General features: G+C 46.2%; 1 protein-coding gene across 6 annotated transcripts; it reads right to left on the minus strand.

Moving 5' to 3' along the window:
• Positions 1-3,962: 3,962 nt before the first annotated feature.
• LOC148388789 (uncharacterized) lies at positions 3,963-10,668 on the minus strand. Of its 6 annotated transcripts, XM_088394940.1 has the most exons (10): positions 10,288-10,668; positions 9,903-9,960; positions 9,795-9,822; positions 9,369-9,491; positions 9,095-9,205; positions 8,754-8,992; positions 8,021-8,100; positions 6,594-7,955; positions 5,710-6,523; positions 4,590-5,452 (listed from the first exon to the last, which is right to left on the minus strand). In XM_088394940.1, the coding sequence occupies exons 1-5, from the start codon at positions 10,327-10,329 to the stop codon at positions 9,106-9,108; spliced, it is 351 nt and encodes a 116-aa protein (XP_088251066.1). In that variant the 5' UTR covers positions 10,330-10,668; the 3' UTR covers positions 4,590-5,452; positions 5,710-6,523; positions 6,594-7,955; positions 8,021-8,100; positions 8,754-8,992; positions 9,095-9,105. The 6 variants fall into 6 exon arrangements, 1 of the variants encoding a protein (XP_088251066.1); XR_015862270.1 differs by adding an exon at positions 3,963-4,530 and having other exon boundaries at positions 5,356-5,452; positions 9,095-9,822; positions 10,288-10,654; XR_015862269.1 differs by having other exon boundaries at positions 5,710-5,779; positions 6,419-6,523; positions 9,095-9,822; positions 10,288-10,662.

A 10,668-nucleotide genomic window follows, 5' to 3' on the forward strand; every position in this document is an offset into this window, starting at 1 on the left:
TGGGCCTCAATCGATGGTGCATCTCTTGAATGTGAAACTTATTGCATGTTTTGTTACAGGGCTTGATGTCTTCATTGGCTGTCTGACTAAGAAAGAAAAAAGGCTGTTGCTGTCCAGTCCAGGTTGCTGCTAAAGTCAATTGAATTTATAAGCATAGCGTGTAACTTCCAGGACCTTAGCTTTCGATTCAAAGCAGAGGTGCGTAACCACACGGCCAGCCTCGGTACATGTACTGGGTGGTACCACCCAGTTCAGAGTAAAGTAAAGGCCAGAGTGTTCTTATTCATACCGGCATCCTTATGAAATTGACCATATCAGAAAGGTTAGATGAATTCCAAGTGCTGCCACCGAGTAGCAACATATTTGCCTAAACCTGTCTGATGCTGGGTCAATGCGATGCACCTTTCGTTGTTTAGCCCAAAACAACCTAAGAAATAAAGTACTGCCGTTATCTCGCCAGTGTGCATGTGTTAAAAGTACAAAACAAACTCATTTGCATGTTCGACGTCTAAACCACATGCTAGATATTTGCCTCAACCTGTCTGATGCTCTATTTAACTGTATGCGATATTTTAACAATTTTAATCATTTAAATTTTTAAGTACATTACAAATGAAAGGCGCCCCAATTAGACAGCTGGGTCAATGTGAACCGTCTTTTGCGGTTTGTTCTGCCCAAAGCAACCTAACAAATACACATAAGTACTGCCGCTATCTCGCCAATGTGCGTGTCTCTAAAATGTACAAAGCAAGCAAATTCATTTGCATAATAAACTTCCAAACCACATGCTAAAAAATATTCATGTGATGCAGAAACTCTTCTGTAGCTTGCTAAGATTTGCCAATTTGAGCAATGCCGTATCCGAACCCGAGGCTGGGGGTTGCCCGTCCATGTGCCTAATCGCTCGGGGATTGATACATCAGCAATGTCAAGTCAAGTTTATTTGTATAGCCCTAAATCACAAACAGTCTCAAAGGGCTTCACATAGACAAAAATTGACAATTATTCTCAAAGCATCCCCTGATCTTAAGCTCCCAATGCTTCTTTCTAGGTCTCCTCATGTCCTCAGCACTGCAAACTTTTGTGCCGGTACACCATATGAAGTAAATGGCGGAATGTTTTTTTTTTTTACACCTCTAATGTGTATCAAGCATACCAGATGGTGTTTTAGAACAGTCTAGAATATTAAGTTACAAAAAGTTAAAAAATTTAAAAAAACTTGCTAAAGTTTTAAAAAGTTATTGATTATATATTTGCTCCAAGGAGGGAGTATTGACATACGTCACCTCCTTCATAGTCTGCGCATTGTTGTGTGCTTCGCAGCGCGGTGTAGACAGTGGGGGGGGGGGGGGGGGGCGCAGGCGGCACGGGGAGCAGGCAGCAGGGGGCGCAGGCGGCGCAGGCAGCAGGGGTGGGGAATCGAACCCTGGATCTCAGGTGTTCGAGCGCAGCGACGGAGCCACTCGCCAAGCGTGGCGAGCTCGGCAGTGACCCCGCTTTCACTTCGAGTCATTCTTATACGTTCAGTATTGCGCTCCGCGCGCGGTGGGTAAGTACAAAAGAGAACTGGCGGCCGCCAATTTTCGTGTCGCACTGGCCGACCGGTTAGTGACACGGCCTCATGCCCCGTACAGCCCTGGTTCGATCCCAGTGGTGGAAACTTCCTCCGGCCCACTTTTGTAAGCGTCTGAATGCAGCATGTCGACGCATTTATTTATGTATGAACACCCAGTGTGGCCCCGCCCGCAAGTGGGCGGGGCGATGAAGCTGGCCCCGCCCCGATTGAAATGGCCCCGCCCCTGGCCCCGCCCCCTGCCCCACAAAAAGACAGTAGGGTAGGGGGCGGGGAAGCCCCGCCCCCTGCCCTACAAGAAGACAGTAGGGTAGGGGGCGGGGCAAGCCCCGCCCCCTACCCCATCAAAAGACAATTAAAAGTGTATTGAAAGACAGTAGGGTAGGGGGCGGGGCTTCGCCCCGCCCCCTACCCTACTGTCTTTATATACAGTATATATTTATATATATATATATACTGTATATATATATATATACAGTATATATATATATATACATATATATACTGTATATATATACTGTATATATATATACAGTATATATATATATATATATATATATATATATATATATATATATATATATATATATATATATATATATACTGTATATATATACTGTATATATATACTGTATATATACTGTATATATATATATATATATATATATATATATATATATATACTGTATATATATATATTTATATATATATATATACTGTATATATATACAGTATATATACAGTATATATATACAGTATATATATATACAGTATATATATATATATACAGTATATATATATATACAGTATATATATACAGTATATATATACAGTATATATATATATATATATATATATATATATATATATATATATATATATACAGTATATATATATACAGTATATATATACAGTATATATATGTATATATATATATATACTGTATATATATATATATATACAGTATATATATATATATAAATATATACTGTATATAAAGACAGTAGGGTAGGGGGCGGGGCGAAGCCCCGCCCCCTACCCTACTGTCTTTCAATACACTTTTAATTGTCTTTTGATGGGGTAGGGGGCGGGGCTTGCCCCGCCCCCTACCCTACTGTCTTTTTGTAGGGCAGGGGGCGTGGCTTCCCCGCCCCCTACCCTACTGTCTTTTTGTGGGGCAGGGGGCGGGGCCAGGGGCGGGGCCATTTCAATCGGGGCGGGGCCAGCTTCATCGCCCCGCCCACTTGCGGGCGGGGCCACACTGGGTGTTCATACATAAATAAATGCGTTGACATGCAACCTATATGCATGCATTCAGACGCTTACAAAAGTGGGCCGGAGGAAGTTCCCCCCACTGGGATCGAACCAGGGCTGTACGGGGCATGAGGCCGTGTCACTAACCGGTCGGCCAGTGCGACACGAAAATTGGCGGCCGCCAGTTCTCTTTTGTACTTACCCACCGCGCGCGGAGCGCAATACTGAACGTATAAGAATGACTCGAAGTGAAAGCGGGGTCACTGCCGAGCTCGCCACGCTTGGCGAGTGGCTCCGTCGCTGCGCTCGAACACCTGAGATCCAGGGTTCGATTCCCCACCCCTGCTGCCTGCGCCGCCTGCGCCCCCTGCTGCCTGCTCCCCGTGCCGCCTGCGCCCCCCCCCCCCCCCCCCCCCCCCCCCCCCCACTGTCTACACCGCGCTGCGAAGCACACAACAATGCGCAGACTATGAAGGAGGTGACGTATGTCAATACTCCCTCCTTGGAGCAAATATATAATCAATAACTTTTTAAAACTTTAGCAAGTTTTTTTAAATTTTTTAACTTTTTGTAACTTAATATTCTAGACTGTTCTAAAACACCATCTGGTATGCTTGATACACATTAGAGGTGTAAAAAAAAAAAACATTCCGCCATTTACTTCATATGGTGTACCGGCACAAAAGTTTGCAGTGCTGAGGACATGAGGAGACCTAGAAAGAAGCATTGGGAGCTTAAGATCAGGGGATGCTTTGAGAATAATTGTCAATTTTTGTCTATGTGAAGCCCTTTGAGACTGTTTGTGATTTAGGGCTATACAAATAAACTTGACTTGACATTGCTGATGTATCAATCCCCGAGCGATTAGGCACATGGACGGGCAACCCCCAGCCTCGGGTTCGGATACGGCATTGCTCAAATTGGCAAATCTTAGCAAGCTACAGAAGAGTTTCTGCATCACATGAATATTTTTTAGCATGTGGTTTGGAAGTTTATTATGCAAATGAATTTGCTTGCTTTGTACATTTTAGAGACACGCACATTGGCGAGATAGCGGCAGTACTTATGTGTATTTGTTAGGTTGCTTTGGGCAGAACAAACCGCAAAAGACGGTTCACATTGACCCAGCTGTCTAATTGGGGCGCCTTTCATTTGTAATGTACTTAAAAATTTAAATGATTAAAATTGTTAAAATATCGCATAGTTAAATAGAGCATCAGACAGGTTGAGGCAAATATCTAGCATGTGGTTTAGACGTCGAACATGCAAATGAGTTTGTTTTGTACTTTTAACACATGCACACTGGCGAGATAACGGCAGTACTTTATTTCTTAGGTTGTTTTGGGCTAAACAACGAAAGGTGCATCGCATTGACCCAGCATCAGACAGGTTTAGGCAAATATGTTGCTACTCGGTGGCAGCACTTGGAATTCATCTAACCTTTCTGATATGGTCAATTTCATAAGGATGCCGGTATGAATAAGAACACTCTGGCCTTTACTTTACTCTGAACTGGGTGGTACCACCCAGTACATGTACCGAGGCTGGCCGTGTGGTTACGCACCTCTGCTTTGAATCGAAAGCTAAGGTCCTGGAAGTTACACGCTATGCTTATAAATTCAATTGACTTTAGCAGCAACCTGGACTGGACAGCAACAGCCTTTTTTCTTTCTTAGTCAGACAGCCAATGAAGACATCAAGCCCTGTAACAAAACATGCAATAAGTTTCACATTCAAGAGATGCACCATCGATTGAGGCCCATCGCCAATGAAGACTGACACCAAAGTTGACTTTATTTACAAGACCACCAACAGGAAGCAAACACACCACTGTTGATTTTATTCACAAGAACGCCCACATGATGCATGACGATTCAAAACAAACCAAAAAATGGCTGACTAGATTCAAATAATAGCTTTTACTCGTACAGAAAAATGTACCAACATTCTGCAAGATTCTGAGTTCAGTGGCCATTTTAAAGAAGGGCTGCCAAAGATGACTTACTGATCGCAACAGAGACTGTTTGTACACTTGTCGTTTGCATCTATGGGTGTCTGGCTACTTGGCTTTTGTCAACAATTTAGAATGCATCCAGCTTTTCTTTGTGTAGTTAAAAAAATAAAAAGTTTGACACTGCATGTTTAACAAGTCAATTTTTGTTTCAGCCTAAGTTTACAATTGTCTTGTCATTGAGAATGTCTCAAATGATTCCAGTTTGTATGTACGATAGACTGCCAATGCCAATGTTTAAAATGGACCACTTGAATTCAGTTCAGTTTAATTGCAGTTCAGTGGTACACACACAATTACAGTACAAACAGTTCATTTCATGATTAAAAAAACAACAGTAAAACAATATTGCAAAATGACGCCGCGCTGAGAAAGAAAGGCATCATGCAGATAGCCAGTGTGCACACCCAGTGAAAAAGTGGAGAGAGGGAGGGAAAGAAAGAAAGGACAAAAGAAAAAAAACAGTCATACTCTCCTTAAATGCTGGCTGGGCGCTTTGCCCTCGCCGCATCTGCACCTGTCCGTCTCGTGTCGGCCGCTCATCACGGGCGAAGGTCGGCCCCTCCCCGCCCGGCCGATATTCGACGTTTGGACTCATCCTCCGCCTCGTGCCACTGCAAAAAGAAAAACGCCACTCTGTTGCATGCGGTTCACTTCTGTGGATGTACTCATTACCTGTCTATTAAAGCTTGCTCCCATTTTAAGCTCCCTTTATTAATTGCGTATGCATACATGAATGTTTTTGTTTTCTTTTTATGTCGGTTCCTATATGAAGAATTCAATGCTTATAATTTCTTTCTTTGTTGTAAAGTGCTTTGAGCTGCATTTCTTGTATGAAAGGTGCTCTACAAATAAAGTTTTTTATTATTACCCTCTGGTCTCGCGGTCCTGTCCAGTCCCTCTCTGTGCAGGCACTCGTCCGATCCACTGCCCCAGCAATCCTGAAAGGCAGACAGACACATTGTGGTGGTTTTGGCAAGGGGAAAAATTCCACTAGCACCCCCACCCAACCTTGACTAAGGTAAGTTTGAATCAGGTAACTAGCGGCACGCACAGGCTGGCGCATGTCTCATACGGCCCTCCCGCATTGGAGCGATCCGGGTTATGAAATGTTTAACCCCTTACAAAGAGGGAGGGAGGGAAAGAGCGAGAGGAGATGAGAAGAGGCTTTGGTGCGCACTTAAGCGCAACCGGCCAGTTCCCCCTGAGTAGAGCTGGCTTGGCCCCGAGAGGAAAAAAAATAGGAAAACGTGACGTCACTGAGAGCGTCACGGAGAATCTCCTCGTCCTCGACACCGTCGACGACACTGGGACCCAGTCTGGCAGACATTATACCCTGGTATTCCACAAAGGGCAAGGTATAGCCACGTTCCACCCTGAGTGCACCAGGCCATGCAGGTACTGCCGGGCGCATTGGAGAAAGAGAGCGAGAGAGAGAGAGAGGGGGTGGGAAGGGGGTGTCTACTTTGCCAATTTGTATCTAGAGGGTCACAGCAACCCAAATGCCCGTGCGTGCTACTAGTTACCCTATTCAAACAGACAGGGGTAGGGAAAGCACAAAGGAAAAAACAAAGTCATACTCCCCCGAACCGCTGGCTGCATCTGCACCCATCAGTCTCGTGTGGGCCGCTCGTCACGGGCCAAGGTCCGGGTCTGCTCCGGCCGGTGTTGGACTCATCTTCCGCCTCGCACAAGTGCAAAAAGACAAACGGCACTCAGTTGCATGCGGCTCACTCTTGTCAACGTACTCATTACCTGCCCCCTCCCTGGTCTTGTGGGTGCAGCCCAGTCCCTCTCGGTGCAGGCTGGCGCTCGCCCCATCCGCTGCCAGCTGAAAGGCAGAAAAATAAGGAAATCAAATTAAAACCAACAAGTGTGTACACTACGCTTGCAGATTGGATTGCCATGTCACCGCCTCTGGCCAGCCTTGGCCAGTCATGCATCAGGCTCCTCTTCAACACTTGGCGACTGCTCTCTTTGGGTGATTCCTTCCTTTGCAACCCGCTCACCAATCGCAGGTCTGGTGGCCTCCGTCCACCGGCTCTTTGTTTCATACATCGTCTCTTCCACCTTGCAAGACAAGCACAAAAGTCTCGCTGCGCCGTCGCTTGCGCTTGCCGTCGCTTGCGCTTGCCGTCGCTTGCGCTTGCCGTCGCTTGCGCTTGCCGTCGCTTGCGCTTGCCGTCGCTTGCGCTTGCCGTCGCTTGCGCTTGCCGTCGCTTGCGCTTGCCGTCGCTTGCCGTCGCTTGCGCTTGCCGTCGCTTGCGCTTGCCGTCGCTTGCGCTTGCCGTCGCTTGCGCTTGCCGTCGCTTGCGCTTGCCGTCGCTTGCGCTTGCCGTCGCTTGCGCTTGCCGTCGCTTGCGCTTGCCGTCGCTTGCGCTTGCAGTCGCTGCGCGGTCGCTTGCAGTCGCTGCGCGGTCGCTTGCGCTTGCCGTCGCTGCGCATTTGGCACTCAATGAGGGCTGCACAACATTTTGGAAAATCACTGATATGGCAGTATTGGGCCAGACCACTGCATTGAGGCAAGTTGTGCAAAATTCTTGGATGGAGGTTAACTATTTGATCGCAATGAGATCAGTTAGATTAGTTAACTTTAACTTACATCAATGACTTATCGTCGTAACGCATTACAAATAGTCAGGCAAGAAAACATGTTTCATTTGAGACATGAAAAAAAATCTTTGCTGTCTTAAAGTGCATGTCAATAACCTAGACCACCATATGGCAGTTTTCCAATACACGTGCAGCCCTACACACGTCACCATTGGTGTCCAAATGGCAGCCTCGGGGCAACTTGATCAACACACCACACGAATGAACGCAACGCTGCTTTGTAGCACAAAATATCAATGGCAACATTTCGTGATTGATTGAATGAATTTACGTCAAAGAATTCTGAATTTGTTTCAGTATGCAGCCCTCAAGCAGACATTGGGACACCGCTGGTGTAATTTAAAAAAAAAAAAAGAAAAAAAAAGAAAATCCATTTCACACGTTAAAGCTGCGCAGGTCGACGCCTCCAGGGAAGCGGGTCTCCCTCAAAACTCGGCGACTTCAGAGCGATGCCACAGCGGTTCGTTCACCTCTGATCAGATCGGGTCACATCCCGGTCGCCATCTGCAGAAACAGAAACAAATGTTAGAAACTCAAAGAGCACCCCAAGTTGTCGGTCACTTGCTTACTTGATCACAGCGGCTAGCTACTATTGCTGACCGTCGCCAGGTCGGATCGGGCCGTGCGCAACCCCCCTTTTGCGTCCGGCCTGCAAATGGCAGAACATGCAATGAGTTGGGCGCTGCTCGCATCATTACGTCTTCCTCGTGGACCGGCTCGCCCAAACACCGCCCCCTACACCTAGAGAACAAAGGACACACAGCTTAGATCAAGCACGACAGTGGTAGGTTAGAAAAAGACACAAAAGGTTACCGTCTCGCTCCAATGCTGTCCTACACCCAGGGGAGAACAAAGAATGCAAGTACCACAGTGGTGGTAGGTTAGGGTTAGACGAAGTGCAACAGTGGCAGGTTAGAAAGACAAAACGGTACAAGTCAAATTGCAAAATTGGACATTCGGGATCGGCTCGCTCCAATGCCGCCCTACACCGATGGGGGAGAACAAAGGCAGCAAGCACGACAGTGGCAGGTTAGAAAAAGACAAAATGGTACAAGTCATATGGCAAGCTTGGACATTGGGCTCCGCGTCAAAGTTCAGTTTTGTCTCCATCCAAGTCACCACGTCCTCCCCCAAGTGAGCCATCAATGGCAACCAAGCACAAGACACCGCTGGATCCAGATAAGCCACAACCTCTTAAGCAAGACCAACCGTCAGACCCCCAAACACTGTCCACGCCTGCAACCTTTCCGTCGTGCACCCATAACCAAAGGCACTGCCCCCTCCTGGGTACATGATACGCACATGTTGACTTTTGCAGCGTGCTGCTTGATTCTTGACTTGATATGGCATTGCTCTTTTGGATATGCCATTGCTCCTTTGGATAGGCCATTGCTCCTTTGGATAGGCCATTGCGCCTTTGGATAGGCCATTGCTCCTTTGGATAGGCCATTGCGCCTTTGGATAGGCCATTGCGCCTTTGGATAGGCCATTGCGCCTTTTCATATGGAATTACACTTTTCCCATTCGGCTCCTCTTGCAGCCTACAATAACACACAGACAGTCATTAATGGTGTGCTGGGAAGCTAAAACTCGACAGCCATTGTGTGTTGGGAAGCTGAAACTTGACAAAAACAGGTTTTCACCTGATTTAGGACTACTCTTCCTCAGTGTCCTCAGCATCACTGAAATAGCTCCTCAAGAGCCTCCTGCTTGCTTTGTATAGAAGGATGCTGGCTGGGCAGCCTTTTCTAGTGCTACAAAAGACAAACAGAAATTATTGCAACAAAAATAGATATTTTAATTTTATACATACTAAGTAGAGTTTTGCAGTTGAAAAAAATATATCATATTGTAGTAAATTATAATAATTATTCAGGATTATAATTCATATTTTCATTTCATCATTCATCAACTCACCTCACATTGGACAGATGGATGATCCAGGTTGGCGGCGTCCAAAACGGGAGAAAATAACCCGCGCAAATGTTTGTTGCGTAACGGAACGAGAGCGGGCGGAAGCCATCTTTGAATGGATTTGCTCTGATTTGGACATGACGTAACAAATTCGTTACATTTATCAGTTTGCATAACACGGAAATGGCACACGCATAATGTAAAATAATAAAAAAATTGTTTAGTTGACTAGAGTCAAACGAACATTTCCTATAGTCAGACAAACACGCGCTTATCGGTGGCGTGATTTAGAACCTTCTACAAACAAACGAATGAAAAAATGCTGGCCAGCATTTAAAAAAGAAAAAAAAACCACGAAAGACATTTAAAATACCACCAAAACGCGCAACGACACGACGCAAAGTCGATTGTGGCGTGCTGTGCCCAAACCTCAAGCACTCCCTAGACAGCGAAAATCCTGCAAGAAATAATAAATGGCATCGTAAGAAACTGCAAACATTTGCTCACGGGCTAAATTGCCTGCGGCCTACAATTTACCTCCAGGCTCACCGTCGCGGTGGGCGTGACGTTGCCGACTCACGAGAGTACGACAATCCTGCGACAAACAAAATTAAAAAGGCTTGAGAGAAAAGGCAACAAACCACACATTTTGGGGCCTACGTGAAAACTCTCCTTGCGCTCTCCAGTTAACTTCGACGCCTACAGTCGCCGTGTGAAAATCCTCCGACAAACAAACATGGCGTCCGTCGCGAGAGACGGCAAGAAACGACAAACATTTGCTCCCTTGCCTGAGAAAATGCCACGCGCTCGGTGGCACCTGCATTTGAGAACTCCCCTTGAGCGCGAACATCGTGCAACAAACATGGCGTCCGTCGCGAAAAACGGCAGGAGACGACAAACATTTGCTAGCATGCTAGCTTACCTGAGAAACCGTCCGCCGCCACGCGCTCGGTGGCACCTGCATATGATAACTCCCCTTGAGCACACCTGTCTTCAATTTACCCAAAGCCCTGACGTCACATCCGTCGATTCAAATCTTCTTCTCCTGATCGTCCAACGGCGCTCGGCACACTAACGCCACCAGGTGGTCGCCTGTCATGGTGACTTCTGTGGAAAGGGTTGCTTCGGACGATCCGTTGAAACTTTGAACACCGAACATGTTTGGATGGATACCCTATCAATATGACCAAATCTCCTTTTGTTTCCGAGCAGGCTCTGGTCGAGTGGTTAACGCCATTGCCTTCAATCCAATGAAAATATTTGTATCGATAGTTCATCCTAAAATGAATTGTTCTTGCAAAAA

The sequence above is a fragment of the Syngnathus floridae genome, chromosome 13 (genome assembly GCF_059516105.1).
Source record: "Syngnathus floridae isolate MCC-2025c chromosome 13, RoL_Sflo_1.0, whole genome shotgun sequence".
Taxonomy (NCBI): Eukaryota; Metazoa; Chordata; class Actinopteri; order Syngnathiformes; family Syngnathidae; genus Syngnathus; species Syngnathus floridae.